At 37.9% G+C, this 19,747-nt stretch overlaps 1 protein-coding gene across 5 annotated transcripts in view; it reads left to right on the top strand.

The window, feature by feature from the left end:
- bru3 (bruno 3) overlaps positions 1 to 19,747 on the top strand; it is a 556,696-nt gene that overhangs the window by 258,948 nt on the left and 278,001 nt on the right. For all 5 annotated transcript variants that reach the window (XR_010517464.1, XM_065218091.1, XM_065218093.1 and 2 more), the window contains exon 4: positions 3,799 to 3,924. Coding sequence is in view for 4 of the 5 variants with exons in the window: in XM_065218091.1 (XP_065074163.1) it covers positions 3,799 to 3,924 (126 nt within the window). In the remaining variant the exon portion in view is untranslated. The remainder of the gene's footprint in view (positions 1 to 3,798; positions 3,925 to 19,747) is intronic.

Raw genomic sequence — 19,747 nt, forward strand, 5'->3', positions numbered from 1 at the left:
TTTTTAATAAAATGCCGTATTGGACATTTTTCAATAAAACACTAAAACGTAACTGATTATCGAAATTACGTCTGAAACAAAGTTGTTTTGAAAAGTATAGTAATTCTGGGAGGAACACACGGTATTTATTTTTAGTAATTTTGAAAAAAAACACTGAACTAGCTGAAAACTTATATACATCTCCAATATTTTTAGTTTTATGCAAATCAGAGAGTTGTTCGGATTTGTAATTTGGCATAAAAACTGCTCATTCGACAGGCAGTTCTTGTCATCGAGGTATTGGAAATCTAAAATATCACGCGATAGATCTGTCCGTACGTGCAGTGTGTTGAGGCCAGAGGTGGTAACAGTACATTTTTTGAAAAAACATCGTCCAGAGCGAAACAAAACAGCCAGCACACGGGCGGCCGTTTATAACTACATTCCAAGCGAACAGCGGAGATAGAGAATAAATAAAATTTCGCAGCCTGATTTTTCCAAACAGTTTATTGTAATGAAATTTTAGCTGCAGGCCTGCGTGTGACAGTAAATTACCAACTCCCTTATTTACGCATAATTTTAACATCAATGCTTATGAGTGGTCAGTCTTCATTCTTATATTTTAATTCCATGCAATAAACATCAAATAAATGCAGTAATTAGCCAGAAATCAGCAAAATTCTACACGACATAAATTTGTGTCGCGCGCGCCGCCGGTCTTGTCTGCTTCTTTGTGCGAAAATGTTCTGTCGCTGGCAGAAAACAGTTTAGAAATGTCATGACATTTTTGCCGCTTGCCAGTTTGTTTTTGTGTGTCGTCACAATGGTTTTCGCAAAAAGTATCAAATGTTAAGGAAAAAATGTTAAACTCCAGGACTCGTGCCACCACTGGTTGAGGCCAAAGAGTGGTACACGCTGAGCTTCTGATGTGGATTATTCCAAGGTAGAAGACGGATAGCGAACTGCACAATCCTTCGTTGAACTGCCTTCTTTTGACTGGGTTCGTTTTGTCCCGTTGAGGTAGTAAGGGTTTCACACCGCAGAGAAACACTCCAACGTACATCATACGTACAATCAAGGCTCTTCGAGCAATACACATCAGTGAAATCCGTGGCCATTCTTATGATGAGACTCAGATTTTGGGATTATTTGTAGAACGTAGAACGTGAGTTGTGCATCAAGAAATACTTCTAAATCCTTGACACAGGATTATCTTTTAACACTCTGAACACGATACCTCCCGTAAAATGTGCATCGACAAACTTACAATGTTTTAAAAATCATAGCTCAATCATTTATTGACGACTTTCAAATCTATTGGCACCATTTGATGCTCTAAAGATTTATTCGGTATCAATAGATTAAAATTCTAATGAAATATAGAGTAATTATTTTTCAAGCATTTCCAATTTACCGATACACATTTTACCGGAGGCATCGTGTTCAGCGTGTTAGTTGGAGTCGACCCTGGTAAGTTTTTTTTTTATTTCTTGTAAACGAACACTTATGTGGATTCAATACTATCTTGTCAATGTATGGTATGAAACCACGTTTTGTATCAGCGATATATTGCCTGTATTGCTTGAATATTGGCACTAAGACCACCAATTCGAAAAGCTTGGTCACAGCGCTTAAGGCAGAGATTTCTCTTTTTCAAAAGATCTACGAGAATACCAGCTAGTCCAATAGATGATGATGGTTCAATTTTGGTTATAGTCGAACGGTTCATTGAATCGTCAATATTGATAACATTGATTACTCGCTGCTGAGGAAATTTGAGCTTGTGCCAATATCTCAGAGCAAATCTCGCAAATATCTTGGGCATTCAACTTCGGTCGTTTACCGTATGCCATCATTGACGGTCATATTTTATAACATTATTTTATAAAATGTGAGAAAATTTCTAAAGATTACTAATTTGCCGACAGGCGTAACGTTCATGTAAGGTCACTTAACTCAATTGGAATATTCCTCGAATATTAAGCCATTCCCTTTGACATTGTCAGATTTTCATTTCCCAGAACGTTCGCTTTAATGAACTGAATCGAAACATTGCATAGTTTTTTTTTAAATTCTTACATCAAACATCTCTCCACATAGACAATAACCAGCTTCTCTGTCCTGCTACGAATTAGATATGTTTTGAAATTATTATGTCAGAAACCCGCATCATCAACCTCCCTCAAAACTAACCACCCAGGCCATGAACCAACTCCTTGAAAGCTCCCATCCCGTCCCGCAGACGCGTTCCGAAGATAAATGAAAGAAACCCTCCGGACGTACCACCCAATCGTTGTTTATGATGGAAACTTCCTGTGGGCTCGCTCGTCTCCGCACTGACTGCTGCAGCCTTGTAGCAATAGAAGCTTTATCATTTTGCTTCTCCGGATGCCGCCTCGTTTCCCTCGCTGACTTCCTCCCATATCCCAATATCCTGAGCTCCTAAGGCCACATGGCCTGGTTTTAATCCGCACCCATGCCAACCATTTTCATCCATTGAATGACTCATCTCAAAGGCCAGTCGTCGGTACCTTCAAGAGTCACAGGTCAGACTGCAACAACCGTATAAAGTCGAAGAGAGCAAGCGTGTGAGTTTGTCTTCTGTGCGATGTCTTAATAGATTTACGAGAGGAATTTTGATTTATGGTATTATTTTGTTTACGGTAGCAAAGTTTCGCTTTTGATTAGGACTTTCTTCTGCTCGTCCGGTTTTAATAAATATCTGTTCACCGAGCGGCAGCCAGCGGTGGCGCCTGGAAGGGAATCATAAATCTTTGTTTCATAACAGCTGATGGGACAGGACGGGATGGCGAGATGGCAAACAAAAAATTGATGAGATAATTTAACTGCTCTGCTGGGCTGGTCTCTAGGCGAGATAGATGCTTATTTTTTTCCTTCTCACACTTTTCGCACATCGCAAGTACATTTTTGCCCCCCACTACTGCAGCCTTTGAACATTGAAGAAATGAGCGCGCGTGCAGGAGCTTACTTCCAGCTAAAAGAAAAATAAGTTGTATGTGTTGCTGTTGTAGACCGTTTTTTACTTGTTACTTAAATATGAATGTTGTTTTTTAATCGTTGTGGATTAGACCTTGTGACCAGATTCAAACCAACAATCGATAGCTACTCTCTAGATGGTACACATTTAAACGTGACTGAGATTCTTAGATATGTTCGTAATTCGCTTAACAGTTTTAAACTTTTCTTGTTTTATTTATATTTTAATGTAATTTTACAGCATTGATGGTGTACATGTACCTTTTTATTATATCCCGACTTTGTTTTGTTTATCTTATTAACAATCTCTTAACCGATCAAGTGTTGTGTTTTGATTTGATTAATCCTCTCTGTCTTTACGTAAATCCGACTTTTTCAGCGGAAAAAAAACTTGTATAAAGCTGTTTTCTGAATGTTTGCAACACTTCCTAGTGTTACTAGTTTACTTTCTTCTAAAAAAAAATACAAAACACCAGAATACTCGAAAGCAAAATTTATTAATTTACTTTTTCTTCTTTTTCTCTTTTCTTTTTACGTGAATCCCCTTGTTCTCACTGTCCCAATCAAAAAACAAACCGATCCCAATCGACCGCAAAAACCGAAAATCAATTCCTATTCCTGACCGCTGTGTGACTGTGATTGGAAACAAACAAAAACAAACACGCACCACCACTGACCACTGATCCTCCAACATCACACCTTTAATCCTGAAACGATCTTCCACCATTCCCCCTCCCCCCCACCCTTGCTCTCGCTAAAACACGTGCAATCAAAACCACCAAACAACCACCAATAAAAAAAAAAATCAACAACAACCACTAGATCGAAAGCTTTTCGTTGGCATGCTTAGCAAGCAGCAAACCGAGGAGGATGTAAGACAGTTGTTTAACGCATTCGGAGCCATAGAAGAGTGCACGATACTGAGAGGACCAGACGGTGCCAGCAAAGGTGAGTCGAATCAATCCTTTTTTTTTCGTATCGTTCGATTCTTGTTTGCTAGTTGGTTTCTACTCAGAGGGAAATCACCGATAGAATAGAAAACCGTGAGTTTGGTTGTAACCTGTTTGGTGATGTGCTACAAGATCGAAGCTAGGATGGATTCCTTTAGAAGGCAACAGCTTGGCAAATTGAGAACTGAATATTTTCTGTACAGGTTTTATGTAGTGGATTGTGAGTAATTGTTTGAATGATTTACATGTGTGTTCAAGTGTTGGATTGTTGAAAGTGTGTTACTAGATCAGATGAAGCTTGTTTTTCTTTTGCTGGAGCGATGGGACTAATGACAAGAAGGTTAAATCTGCGAACGAATGCTTCGACGAAAAGCAGATTTAGTTTGTTCAGATGAACTATGTAGGCATTTTTTTGGAAAAATTTCACTCCTTATACCCGGGTAATAACCGGGGATACACTATATCTACTTTGGGCCACTTGGAACGTGCTCATCATCAATAGGTTTGTTATCGTAAACAGAATTTATTTGTTTTCTTCAAGCACTATACATTCAATCTTATGTAGACAATCGGGCTTTTTCATAATATATTCACGCCTTATCAGCGCCTAATATAAGCTGGAATGCTTAAAATGTTACCTTGGCGTGTTTCTCGTCTCGGGTTCGTTCATAATGTGAGATTTGACAATGACATTTTAGTGCATCAATTCCACCCTTGGTAGCACGACTTCTTGTTTACCTTTGTTAGATAAACTTTGAAAGTGTGTACTCAGAATATGTTCTCTAGTTCCATCAATTACCAACTGATGGAATACTTAGTTTGTTTCGATCCAGGGACTTTTCTTAAATATCTCACCATTATAACAACGTAACGTTTAACAACACAGAAAAAAATCTGAGCTTTAATCATAGCGTAAAATCTTCTCTCGTTTAATTTTAAACCATATTCGGCATAAACTACGAAATTGTTTACGAAATTGTGCATAAATTAACATGAAAAATCGTGTGCGCTATATATAGTTTAAAATAACAAGAATTTTTCAAACGGCGAACAACATTAATAAAACCCTGGTCAAGACTTCTATATCTTTATTACATCCACCAAAACATTATTAAGACAATAATCTGTCTAGATGGCCCACAAGGTTGGCGAGGTTTCGAAGGGTATATTTAAGAGGCTTTTCAAGTTTGATTCGCTGCAAAATGGTTAAATGATGGTTTCATTGAAAAGCATTTGAAACCCATATTTAAACTGGCATCAATAAAAACCAATAGGCCTATATAATTTGGCTTCTCGTGGCTATCTTGAAAAACGTTTTGATGATGCAGATTTAAAAATTTTGCACGCCGGGGTATGGGAGAGAAATTTTAAAACGTTTATATTTAGAATTAAGTAGTACGAATTAAATCGCAATCTACCCATATAAACCATTTTTATCCACCGGAGACAAACCAGCTCATGGCTGAAAGTCTCCTAAATAAAGATATTAAAAAATTGTTATCAAATATAAAACTTCAATAAAAATAAACAGAGAAGTATTATTAAGTAATTTCCATGTAATTCCACTACCTTCTTCAGTGTCTTCTCGAGTATAAGTATTAGTACGGAAGTCGAGTATTAGTACAAGATACTGAAGAAGTCTGCAAATTGAAGACGAAATACGCGCATTTGTCAAGGATATGCAATTAAGGAAGTGGAATTAAATGGACATTAATAATCCTTCTCTCTTTCTTCATACAGGTATTCCAATAAGACGCCTACATTCATCAGAATAAAATGTTAATTGAGTAGCCCCGTAGAATCGTCATAAATAAAAATAAAAGGTTAATTTGAGAAATAGAAGCATTTTAAAATTTCAATCTTATACCTCACCGTGCAAAAATTGGAAATCTGTAGCATCAAGTAGTTTTTCAAAATGGCCGCGTGAGGCCAAGTTTTTAGGTCTTTTTAATTACTACTTTATTGGATAAGGCACTATTGAATTAACTTTACAGAGCCGAGGATACTGGTTTACTATACAATACATATAGACCTATAGACAACACAATAAACAGTTCATTATCCGCTATCCAATAAGCCTCCTACATTAGAACGGGAGCTGATTCCAGTTCATTGTTTGGCAGTATCAACAACGGGGGGCTAGGTACTTTCATTGCAGCAATAGACGCAAAACGTGGTCAGCACTCACACACTTATCACGAAACGGTTGCTTTCCAAAGTCGACGACGCATCGACCGAAAGAATTGCTGATGAAGAACAATGAGGAAGACCACACAATAGTTGCTGCCGAGTAAACAGACGATCGCGTGACGCACATCAAGAGTTATTTGCTTAAATGTCATCCAATCTTGACAAATAGTAACACAAAACTAGTCGAAAATACATTTTTAAGACTTACCTTACCAATCAGGCTAAGGCCTTGATATCCTCTGCTGTCTGAAGAAGTCGTATCCACTCTACTCGACCCATGGCCACACTTCGCCAGCCTCGTAGTCTGCCAAGGGTCCGCAGGTCGCCTTCTACTTGGTCGATCCACCTTGCCCGCTGCGCGCCTCTTCTTCTTCTTTTTCCTGTTGAGTCGCTTTCGAGAACCATTTTCACTGGGCCGTCGTCCGGCATTCTTACGACGTCCCAGCCCACCGTAGACTCCCAATTTTTGCAATGGGAACGATGGATGGTTCTCCCAGCAGCTGATGCAATTCGTGGTTCATTCGCCTATTCCACGTTCCATCATCCATATGCACTCCACCGTAGATGATACACATCACCTTCCGATCGAACACAACAAGGACGCGTTGGTCCTCTACGAGCATAGTCCAGGTCTCGTGGCCGTAAAGGACCAACGGTCTAATCAGCATCTTGTAGATAGTCAATGCATTTTTCTGCTGGTATCATTTTCAGCGGTCACCAGAGGCTAACATTGTCTTCCCTACAACCTCTTCCTCGTTGATGAGAGGTCATCTAGCTTCAGCCTTCAGTCTGATGTAAGTTTCCGCCATCGTCTCAAAGTTCTGCGCCATGAAGTTAATGTCATCGGTGAAATTGTCCTGGAGTTCAGATCTTGAAGTTATATAGATTCAACGAGGTATTGTACGATTTTGACTAAATATATGAAACCAAAAACCTAAGGGTTCAAGTTATCCTGAGGAATATGTCGGAATGATCTAAAGGCTCTACAAACTCTTGTATGATATCAAAATTTATTTTACAAATCCATGGGCTCTCTTCACATCAAGTGAGAAATGAATAACAGGCATAAAATCTCTGATCAAGTCTTCCTTCGGAAGGGAAGTAAAGCCGTTGGTCTCCGGTCCATGAGCCGATAGGTTGATAGGTAGGGTCCAGGTGTGGGAGCTGCCTCCTTGACATTAGCACTCAGTACGGAAAACAAAATCGACGGGAAACAAATAAAAAAAAAAAGTTGCCCTGAAGATTGAACCTTAACGTTATACAGGCTAAACAAACTATTGTCCAGATTTATTAAAAAAGGCTTAGTTGAGCCCCACTTATCATGTGGAATATGTAGTTGTAATGACAACATATTTGGGAATCTCCAAGTTATGTAGAGTTTTGAATGTTTATGTTCTACAGACTCAACAAAGTATTGCCTAATGTCCAGAGTTCCCCGTAACGTGGATAGATACCTTTTCGTGGTACGTTACGGGATGCTAGATCTATCACTGATTCCTAGTCCTGACTAATTCAAACAAGGGGAACAGTATTTTTCAATAATCCTTGTTAATTATTTTGTCTTGTTGATAGTGACAAGAATCGGTTTTGTCCACCGAGGATGATCTTAAAACAAGGAAAAAATGAGATAGTTAGTCTTCATCTATGTGATTCCTAATCTTCTATTCATTGTTCTCTAGTTTGAAGTGGTGAGGCTAGGATTCTGATGCATGGTAATTATCGGTGTCATTGCTTAATTTTGCTGCTAAGGAATCCCATTTTGACTGACAAAGGGGCGCGCCTTTCGAGGGTGTTCCAACACTCCGAAGGGTATAAATAGCGGGACCTTTCAATTAGAGTCAATTCCTTGCGATGAAGGTAAGAATGAAAACTGTATCGAAACTGAATACTTCATCATTTCTCAATAGTGATGGAGCAATACGACATGCACTAAACTAAGGACACGGGATGTACTACAATAGATCAAATCACTGATCGAAGTGGTTTTATATACCAAACAGAAGGAAAAATGTCCAGATTTATGATTTAGACCTCATCATATCAAGTGAGATAAGAAGTTGTACATGGAACATATTTTCCATTCTCCAAATTGAAGTTCAGATCTAGATGTTCTACAGATTCAACGAGGTAGTGTACGATGTCTTGACTAAATGTGTAAACCCAAAAAGCTTCGTGGAGCTCTATAATGTCATGTGGGATAGCTGTGATGACAAAATATGTCGGGTTTATAAGGGGGTCTATGAAGTTCTACGAGTTCAAAAAGCTTGGCCGAAGCATCGTACAATATCTCGTTGAGTCTGTAGAATCTGTTGTAGTCTGTAGAATATGTTGGGATATAAGGGGGTCCATGATTAATATCTCGTTGAGTCTGTAGAATTTCAAGATATGAGCTCAACACATATTTTTCAATCTTTCATAAATCGGTAAGGTCCCATGTTGCTTCACGGATTCAAATGATAAGTCATGACGCCGTACAAAACAATGATTAAGTCTGTAGAGTTTCACGGTATGAACATCAGGATGATTTGAAGGACTCGACTACGTCTGTGATTTCTATATGGGGGTACACTTTGTGAAAACCGACAATGGAACATGTAACAACATTATGAAAGATTTTGAACGTTAATAAGTCAGCTGCCCCTGCACCAATTTCAATAATTTTATCACCAATCGATCAGAAATATATCTACGCATCTTTTAAAAATTTACGACTTCATATTTTTTTTTAAATGTCACTATAGAAAATTGCACGAATTTGCAGCTGTTTCTATGATAATTAAAATTATAACCGATTGGGTCTGAAAAACGATTTCCCTAACACGGATTTCAAAGTTGAATTCCATGCGGTCTCACGAAACGGTGTTTATTCAATCACCTCGTGGTGTGTGGGGGTGTTAAACTGTACACAATGAAAGGCTGCCTGCAAGCAGCGAGCTGCAACCCACATGAGCATCCATAGAAGGACGAAGAAGCCGCACCGCTATTGATCGGAATCAGTAGCTCTTCGTGAGTCGCTGTGGGCCATCTATGTCAAGCGCGTCATACTAAAGAGTTTAAACAGAGAGAACCCTCAAATTCCTGTTCCTACACAAAACACAAGCTTCTGATACAGTTAACAAATAATATTTATTATATAAGACCACGTAGTCCTACGTCACCATTGCTTACCACCCCATAGGGCTGTCCCTTGTAGTTTTTTAATATTTCAACTATAGATCCTACATGCTATAAGAGGGCTTAGATATTTTGTTAGCATAATTATACATCTCCCCTGATGAAATGAGCTCTTACATAGCTTTTTGAAGTCGTCAATTTAGTCGGTAAATTGATAAAATCTTTATTGAGAATGTATTGTACCTTTTCAAGTAACAATTTAAGGTTTAGGGGGTTGTGTAGACCATGATTTAGACTTGTAGAATGCTTTAAAAACTCCATAAAACTTGCAATGTTACTTGGGTAGAATATTATGTTTTTGTTTTTATATGGTGTGATTAGGTTCCACGAAGATATTTGAATACATATCTTTGGAAAACATCTCCTTTGATATATGTTGATCCTTTGAACATAAAGGTCAAAACTTCAGAATAATTTGGATGCCCTAGATCATTGTCAAAAAAAAAAAAAAAAGAATTGATATATTTTTTGTTTTTGTATATTAAAGATTAGTTCTTAACAAAAGCGTGAAAACTTAATTAAAATAAGTTTTCGAACGAATGGGGACTGAAACGGTTAAAGTTTTTTGTTGGAAATGTTGACCAAATTTTTGACGGTTCATTGCAACATAATATGATCCTTCATCAGCAATCTAGATGCCCTAGATTCCTCACGCTTGCGAATCAATATTCGATAAGTATTCTGCCATTTATTGCTTCTAAAAGGCCAGGATCAAAGCTTCTAAAGTCTGTACCATATAGAATTTGATTGCACAAAATGGGTTATTTCTACACTTAGGGTATCATTTTGTAGATTAAGGAAAAATATGAGAAAAAATTTCGTCAGCTTTTCGTATGAATTTTTGAGCTTTTCGCTGAATACCTCCCATAATGTCTTGCACAGTAGTACTGTCAACCTTATCTGCCATCTTTTTTCACCACTTCTCCATATCAGAGTGTGATTTGGTTGTTTTGTCACATTTCTTCAATCAACGCTTGATAACTGCTCTAAATTTTGCGATGGATAAATATTTTTCAATAGATTCGACATTATTCTGCTTATACCATTCAATAATCACCTTGCTAAGAGATGAACCAGCCCAAGGCTAAAAATCTCTCTAATAAAGCAAAAAAAAAAAAAAAAAAAAATAATCACCTTTTCGAGTTACGTTACGGGATGTTATATCTACCACTGAATCCTAGTCTTGACTACTTCAAACTAGCGGAACAGGATTTCTCAGTAATCAAAGGAACAGAGGAAAAAATACCATTCAATGACATCCTTGCTGTAATGGCAGCTGGCTAAGTAGAGCCAGAGCTTCAAGGGACCTGGGGTGACTGAATTAATGGTACAATTCTCTTTTGGAGGCATTATTCCTTGTAAAGTTGTCCATTCATAGTCGCTCCACTGACGAAAACCTTTGTTTTCTTTCCACAACTGCAGATGCCTTGTCATATGATCAACTTGTTTGGCAAGGTAAAAATGTTGACCCGGGATTTGTCCAAAGTCCATTTTTACGGAAGTTTCATCGTCCATCAACCGTTATACTTGGTCAGAACATGCTTGTACAGCTTCCATGCATGGTTTTTGGCATCCAGGTTTTGTTTCAGCGTCTTTTTGGGATGCTTGCTAGCATGGTAGGACCAAAAACTTTCTCGCATACAGATTCGCCGAACTGTACTGTGCCGCACACTGAACTGCCCTTATGATTTTCGTTCGTAAATTCCGGTCAAGTGTTCGACTTCAACGTTTTTTTTTTTTTTTTTTTTGCGCGATCCAACGTTATGGTTTCCCAGTAACGTTTAAGCACAGTATTTACGGTCGATTAAGGAAATTCAAGAACCTTTGCGATCATTCCTCATGACCATGTTGAGTTTCCAACGTGAGTGTGCAGAATTTGTTCTCTCGCGTTCCATCTTCGATAACTTTTAAACGTGTGTTCAAATGTCCTAATGATATTTTTATCACTGAATAAAGAATCCTTCCATATCAAAACGCTGTCAACAGTTTCTTGCTACGACAATTTGAGACTCTACAGTAATTAAAAAGAAGCAGCCAAATACTAACTGAAACAGATTTTAAATTCTACAAGATGTTTAAAGTATAGAAATACCCAACCTTGATAAACTTTCTTATTTTTTCCTCATATTTTTGACGCATGTATCTTCGATATTAGTTGAAAGTGGCTGTCGATAAGCCAAATTCAAGCGTTCAAGGGCTTTGTTTACCCCCTAAGGATAATTGGTAAAGGTTTTGCCGAAGCCGTCATTTCCCCAACTATTAGTTGTATCTGATACATGAGAAGAGCCATAATGTTTTGGAATATTTGTTTGCCTGTAACCATCTGCTGGGGAGTTGTGCTAAAAACAAATAACCTTAAAAAATTACCCGATACCTTTCAAAGTGTTTTTATGTTACTTCATACGCGAAGTTTGCGATTTTCAGAGTTGGTTGGAAATGCTAACATGAAGCTTTAGTGTGATAATTTATTATAATTTATTGATATACTGGAGAATGATCCTTAGAAGAGGGTAGATGGATAGTTCCGTTAGAATACGGCAGTATGAAAACTGAATAGAATTTGAAAATAAGCAAAGGGTCATTAATGCGACAGTACAAAGTCAAACGCACTCCTTTTGCTTAGCCCGAACGATGTACGCGGAGATTTGAAGTATGTTTTCAAATCTACAGGCAAAAGGTGTGCGTCCGCCTTCGCTCATTACTGTCTGCGGCTGTGGAATAGTTCTAGCGACGTTTCATCACTACCTAAAGTCCCACATTGCGAGAGCATTTGCAGTCGATGGTGTGTTATAATGCAATTCTTCTTTACCCAACCACCCGATCCCTACAAAGAATTGTTATTATCTTTTAAAAAACGAACTTGACCATCAACAAATTTATTATTGACCATATCCTATCAAGAGCTGCATGGGGGCATACAAGCTTTTTGTAAACAAACCATTTTAGGCCCTTTTCTCGCCAACCGAGGGTCCCTCATGAAAACTAATAACATCATCGGGAAGGAGAAAACTTCCCCTATCCGGTGATGTTGATGGTTTGCGTTTGTGTCATATGGGTAGCGAGAAAAGGGCATTAGAAGGTTTGTTTACAAAAAGCTTGTATGCCCTTTTCACATGTTGTTCTTGATATTATCTTAGGATTTTGTAGAGGAATCAGGAAGTGGGTTAAAGTAATGTATAAACGTTATAGGCACAGCTCCTCTGCAGATGGTTGCAGAGAAACAAATTTTCCTACACACTAAAGCTCTTTCCATGTATTTTCTGATGCAACTAATAGCAACTGCAATTTTGTAGTAATATCAAAGATACACGCACCGAAAACATTAAGTTTAATCAATAACTCCCCTCATAGTCATTTCGAGCTTGATATGTTACGCTTGACCAACGAGTTGCGTCAGCTTACGCTGCTGGGCTAACGTTAAAGCGTTAACGTTAACGGCTAGCCAAATAAAGCTGCAAGAATTCTGAAGCTGTTGCTACTAAGCTACTTAAGCAAGAAGTTATTTTCCCTTTCGAGTTGAACATTTTCTCGACTTTCCTTGCCACACAACATAAAACTTCATGCGTTGGATGGAAAACAACGCATTCAATAAACTGTGGAAGTGCTTATGCAATTTCGTGTTAGAGTGTCAAAGCCAAGAAGAAAACAATTAATTAATATTTGGAATGGCCAAAATCCTAATTCTGGTGAAGCTCGTCCAACTTATTCATAACCTAAGAAAAAAAAAGATTTCATCACATAATTTCAGGATTCTGTTCACAGACTATCTTCCAGAAATTCCTATCGCCTACCGACAAGTACCGAGCATGGAACGATTTATAATCCCACCGAAGCAAGTCCCAGATTGGTCCGAAAATTTCCATTTAATCTCCCCCACTCGACGGCACGGCAGATAATCTTCTCCTTTGCTGCTGTACAACTGGGATTTCGCTTTTATAGTTGCTTGCCGGCAATACAAAGCATCGTTAATTTTAAGTTCCTTGTAGCAGAGCGGCGGAGCGCGCTGTTAATGGCCCTGTCCCCCTGAAGCATTCGCAATCCCTTCTGGCTAAAAGCTAAAACAAGCAGGCGAAAATCCCTTTTCGAAAAAAAGATGGCAAAGGAACCAAAAAAAAAAAAACACTCGCAAATGTTACAATCCTTACTCTTCGTTATCTGCCTCGGTGCTGAGCTGACTGACTCTCGTGATAAAAATGAGCTCATTTGCAGTCCTCTTTCGCTCGTCAGGAGTGCTTTTATCCTTCTGCTTATTACTTGTATCGTCCCGGAGTCCATTTCTGGCCGTTTTTTTTTACATCAAGCCAGAAGACGAATACGAAAAAAAAAATGTCCTTGATAACAATCTCGGGACCGAGTAGCAACACGAAGGAAATGCCCGGAAAACGAAGCACCGACTAACGGCGGCAAGTAAGACAAAGTGATCAAAAAGGAGTTGTTCCGAAGCGACCGACGGCTGGCTAAAGCGAATTAAAGGCAACTGAAGGGAGCATTGTACAAGCTCTGTGGCATCACCTCCGGCTCCTGACTGACGAGTTATAGAGAGGAGCACTGCATAAAGACTAGCAGAAACAACTGCGCGCAGGGAAATCTTGAGAAATCGAGAAAAAGAGACTTTTTCAAACCCCGACAGTGATAAGATTTTGTGTTGTGTAGCTAGGTACCTTTAGTACCCAAAGAGGACGACAATGACGACGCCGATCGGTAGAAAGCTGAAGTTATAAAATCGTCTTTTCGCCTCAAGCAGGGAACTCTCTCTCGCTGGCTGTTGAAAATAATGAGTTGAAGAAAACTTTTTGTCGACCTCTTCTGAAGGGTTTTTCTTTTCCAGCTGAAACTCTGATTTGTGGTGGTTGAGGCTTGTGTCGTGTGAAATAAAGGTAGCAGCGTAACTACCTGATGGCGAAATTGGTTGCCTCTTTATCCTTTCGTTTTTTTTTTTCGGGAAGCTAAGGCGATGGATCTTCTGAGGATTTTTTTAATTTCATTTCATCATCGTTGCTCAAACTAATTGCACAGTGTTACCAAACGTTTTAGTTGAATTTGAAAGTGGATTGTCCAACAAACTGAACCAACAATCAAATTTTATATTTTATCTCTCAGAATTCCATGAAATTTTGCATAATAGTTCACTACAGATTTCCAAAATGGCCAAAAACGTTCAAAGTTGTTATCTTAAACTGATCAATTCTAAAGTATCCATTCATGGATGAAAAAAGGGAATTTTTAAATGCTTTCAAATAAAAAGAACTTTAAAAATCTTATTAAATAACTGTTTTTCTTAATGAAGTTTTTAATAGTTTTTTTTTTACTTTTTGACGAAAATTTGTCGGTTTTTATTCAGTGTTTATTTCTTCTGAAAAAGGTAAACCAATTTCTAACACCTTTTTCTCACACGTCATGATTTATTTAAAATTATCGAACATGCCATTTTGAAAAATTAGGCGAGAGTATGGCCGAATGCCAGCGTAAAATTGGTTCATTGCCCCTAGCGAACAATTAGGCGAAGTTTCATGTAATTCGGAGAGCGAAAATAAGATCGATTCGTCAATTGGCAGAACTGCATAATTTTGGCAGTTAGTTTTTTTTTGGAAAAATTCAGAAAACTAGCAACGCTGTCATAAACTACCTAAGAAGCGCAAACTGCACCACATAGAGTGCCAGTCTGTCTTTTTGCAGTCCTAGTTTATCTTGATTGAGAAGAGTTTGTCCCCTCTCTCTACGATGGCACCGTTTGTCTCCATGGTGAAGTCACTTTTAAGTCGCTGCCACTGCAAATTTGATTGAAGTCATTTAAATGGAGATTACTTTTGTAAATACATAATTTATGGCACCACTGGCAACAGACGGGAATAAGTTGTGAAGTTCAAATTGAAAGATTACATGTATAATTCAATGAGATGGAAAAAAATGTATTGCGCTCAATTTGCTGCTGCCGAGTACATCCAGAGCCAAGGGAATCAATCGAATCCGAACGTATTGGCAGACAGTGAATTATTATGCTGGATTTTTCTCTCCATCTTGGGCGTCCAAGGATGTCGGCTCGGAGGAGATGAGAAATTAAGTCCTGATTCAATATGGCAGCTCATTTTTGACAGATATCGGCTGGTGGGTTGATTTACGTCGAGTCTTTTCCTGCTCCGAGCTTGCCGATGTATTTTTTTTATGAGAACCCACCCCGGAAAGCTGCAAGAAGAAATCGATTTCCTCTTTCCCACCAGCAGCTTCTTGGGTTCAAGAGCTAAAATTCAATCTTAAATTCAAACAAGCTGAAAATTCTCAACACACAAAAGACCTTTTAACATCCACTGGCTCTCTGCCAGAACCAGGCTTCCATGAAAATGATGACTGGATATAAATTAAATAGGTTCTTATAAATCTATACAGCTCCATCCTTTCATTCCACACCCAACAGTTCCGTCTTGGCCCGTAATAATTCCTACCAACGACCGAGTGGAGAGCATGAAATAGCAATCATAATTTCCTCTCCACTGCATCGGAAACTCGCGTCATATTTCACCCTCTTCCATACCACAGTCTCCCCATCCAGCATCCCGAATGAGAAAAGGCATACATCTCCTTCCGGACTGGATGGCTGGCCTTTTTCCCACATTGCCCCTCCCGGAGATCGTCTTACATCCAAACATCTCACAAGATTACTCTGTCGATACCTTTCAAAAACACAAAATGTAATTAAATTTCTGCTATGCTACACTTTGAAGTAACGACACTGTAACGTCATCCTTCGAAGAACAGACGACCCTGGACCGAGGATGGCAGATTATATAGTGGTTAGGCTCCTGCGTCAGTGACGGCACAGAGCGGTTCATGAACAGAAACAATGTCGTTTGAGAAGTTGAAGGCATTGGAAACGCATTTACACCTGTGATCTCTTGACCTTGGGAGGCGCAAATATTTTGAAAGTTTTTTTTAATTGCAGAAAATTTTAATAGCATGACTAGTTTTTGAAATTCTGTGAAAACTGATGTGTTATAAATGCCAGATTTAATAAAAACTGTGATCATCAAAATCTTCAATTGTCCTGCGACTTCAAGTAAAAGTATACTAACGCACTGGTACCTATTATTAAAGGATCTTGTTGATTCTGCTGTGTGCTGTTATTATAGGTGGGAAGCTGTTGTTTGGATGGTTTTTCTCGTGATTATTAGCCGATGCTCATTAACAACGCCAACCGACCCTCATCCTCACGTAGATGAGTGTTAACTTAGTGTATCAACAGCCTTTTTTTTAACTGTAACTAGTTCAGCAATCCCTCGAGCGTGGTTTCGAATCATGTGGCTTCCATTTACGTTACTCTCGAGTGATTACATTAAGCTTCCAAATAGAATCGTTGTAGCATATGCGAGATTTGGCTTAATTAGTTCAGCAATATCTAGGGATCCAGGCCATATGGAAGGTGACTGTCTCGAGTAAAGGTGTTCAGGGGGTCAAGCAGAGATTCCAGGGATTTTTAGAAAAAGCCTTCAACAAAATCAACGAAATGTCTTCAGATGTCTTCACCGGTACTTTTTAAATTTACTGGCTGGTAAGGTGTTCAATATTTTGGATTTGAGCAGTTCCTGGCAAAAATACAAAAAATAGATAACTTTTTGACTCGGCCTTCTCCAGTTCGCCTTATACTTTCCATAATTGTGTGCTATGGGCAATTATGCAAATGTTTTCTTACATTCGGTCATTTTTGATCTTTTTTCAAAATTCAAGATGGCAATTCAATAAATAATAGCACGAAAACGTCTCTTCTGATCAAAATGCCGTCTGAGACAAAATTGTGGAGAAAAGTTCAGTTTATAGGGAAAACTATACACACTATACACGGTAATTAATGTTTTAGTAATTTTGCGTAAACATTGCAAGTGTTAAAGCTCAAATATCTTAAGAAGTATATCTTCAACTCATATACAGGGTGCGTGACGAATTTTTGCAGTAAATTTCAAATAGTAATTTCTCATGCTTGCGCATCATGATTTTGATATATTTGGTAGCACTGGATAGCTTATACTGTTAGGTGTAAGATTTAAACAAACAATGTTGAGTAAACGTAAAGATGTCGAAACAAGAGAGCAATCTGTCAGCCGTTGTCGCTTTGTTGCGCGCCGGAGTATGCATGAAATAAATAATTCGGTCGGTAAATGTGTCTGAAAGAACAGTGTATAATATTAAAAATGGCTTGGGAAAGTGATAAGACGGAGCACCTGCTCATACTGCTAATAAAGCACAGAAATGACTTACGGAAAATATTTCGTAAATTTGGGAGGAAGAAATTTGGCCCCCAAGCAGTCCCGATATCAATCCGTTGGATTATTTTGTATAGGGCGTCGTCCAACGGGATACCAATAGAACCCCTCACACCACACTTAAGTCGCTAAAAGCTAAAATCAAGGCAGTGATGACATATATGGATCGAAACATTTTAAAACGTGCATACTGCAGTTTCCGGAAGCGTCTAACTACAGTCGTCAAAAGGGAAGGCAATTTTTTTGAATAAATTTACTTACAACTTCCATATGTTGCGAAAGAAAATAAATCGCACAAAATTCATTGCTAGAATAACTAACTGGTGTATTTTTTCTCAAATATGCCATTTACTGCAAAAATTCGTCACGCACCCTGTATTAAAAAAAAAAACAGCTTATGGAAAATTAAATCTTCTGGTATAGTTCAAACTATGAACATTTAAAAATTGTCGAAAATCGTAAAACATCAACTTTTGGTCATATTTTTAAACATCTTGTTAGGAAGCATTTAACGTAATGTTTGCCCAAAAAACTATTGAGAACGGCTCAAGTGTAGAAATTACATAAACAACGTTCTACAAAATTTACTAATCAAAAATAGCTTGTTTATTTTTAACAGATAGACTTTTTTTCTCTACAACTTTTTCTGAGACATCTTTTCATTCAGAAATGACGTTTTCGTACTACAATTTATTGAAAAATGAAAAAAAAAACGCATAGATCATTCTTGAAATTTCAGGGAACTGCGCAGAAGTTTTGGAAGCTTTCTTAAAGTACAAACTATTTTATAAGAGACTTGCTGAGTGTACACGGCCTTGCTCGGGATACAGTATTAGCTTGAGTTTATGCACCAATTTAAAATAAAGCATACTATATTGTACGTAGCCCCCCTTTTATCTAAAGAGGCTACCCCCTATGACCTCCACATGCCAATTTGCTTGATTAGTTCTCGAGTTATGCAGAAATTTCTGTTTCATTTGTATGGGAGCCCCCCTTTATAGAGTGGGGAGGGGTCTCGAATCATCTTAAGAACCTTTTCCGACCCCAAAAACCTCTGCATACAAATTTTCACACCGATCGGCTCAGTCGTTTCCGAGTCTATAAGGGTCAGACAGACAGACAGACAGAAATTCATTTATATATATATATATATATATAGATTAGTTAAATGCTCAGCGAACGTTTTCGAATTCTTAAGAGCTTTGGCAAATGATGTAGAAGTTCAGAAAATTTTGAAGAACTTCATCAGGCTTAGTAAAAAATAAATGAGCTTGAGAAATCTTTTTTGGAAAACCGGGCAATTTTGTTGAAATCTAAGATTTTTTTAACTTCATTGCAAACTTCAGTGACTTTTTGAATAATCAGGAACATCTTATAAATGAACTTCGAAAAATTTCAGTGAATTTCATAGAAAACAGGGAGTTTTGTTAAAATTCGGTAATACTTGGTAGTAGTGGGAACTTTGTTTGATTTTTTTTAAAACTTTGGTAGATAATTTCTTCACTAAAGATACTATCCTTTCTTGTTTCATCTATGAACTTTGTTTAATTCTAGGCAACATCAAAAAAGTTCCAGAACCATATTTTATCTTCAGGGCACTTCGTTTAATTTTAATGAGCTCAAAATTGTTAAGGCAATGTGGTGAAAGTTCTGGAGAAAAAAAATCCTCGTGATTTTAAGAGTTTGAGGTAACTTCGTAGATGTTCTGCAAACTTTATATAAACTTTACGAACTTCTTAGAATTTCAGTGTACGTTTTGAGAAATTTCTGAAATTTGCGGAAACTTCGTTTTGAACCAATGGTCAGTAAAATCCATAGGGTCAGGCTCGTTGAAGTTACCTTTGTTAGTTAGTAAGTTTTATTTACTCAAGAGGCTTTCAGCGCTTTGCTGGTTCATTTTTGTACTTTGCTTAATTCTAAGAGAAATCATAAAAGTTTTGGAGCGTTCCTTTAACTTCAACGCACTTCGTTTAATTTTTATGGACTCAACATTGTTCAGGCAATTCGTACACGTTCTGTAAAAAAAATCTACGTAATTATGAAAAGATCAGGGAACTTTATGGAAGTGCAGTGAACTTTCAAGAAGTTTAGTGATTTACGTAGCAAATCGAGGAACTTCGTAAAGCTTCAAAGAAGTGCGACGAATTTTTTTAAGGTTCCGAGAACTTGGTAGAAGTTTTGCAAACTATTTCGAAGCTCAGTGAA

This window comes from Ochlerotatus camptorhynchus, unplaced genomic scaffold (assembly GCF_037179485.1).
Source record: "Ochlerotatus camptorhynchus isolate MF236.1 unplaced genomic scaffold, CSIRO-AGI_Acam_v1.1 ptg000083l, whole genome shotgun sequence".
Classification (NCBI taxonomy): domain Eukaryota; kingdom Metazoa; phylum Arthropoda; class Insecta; order Diptera; family Culicidae; genus Ochlerotatus; species Ochlerotatus camptorhynchus.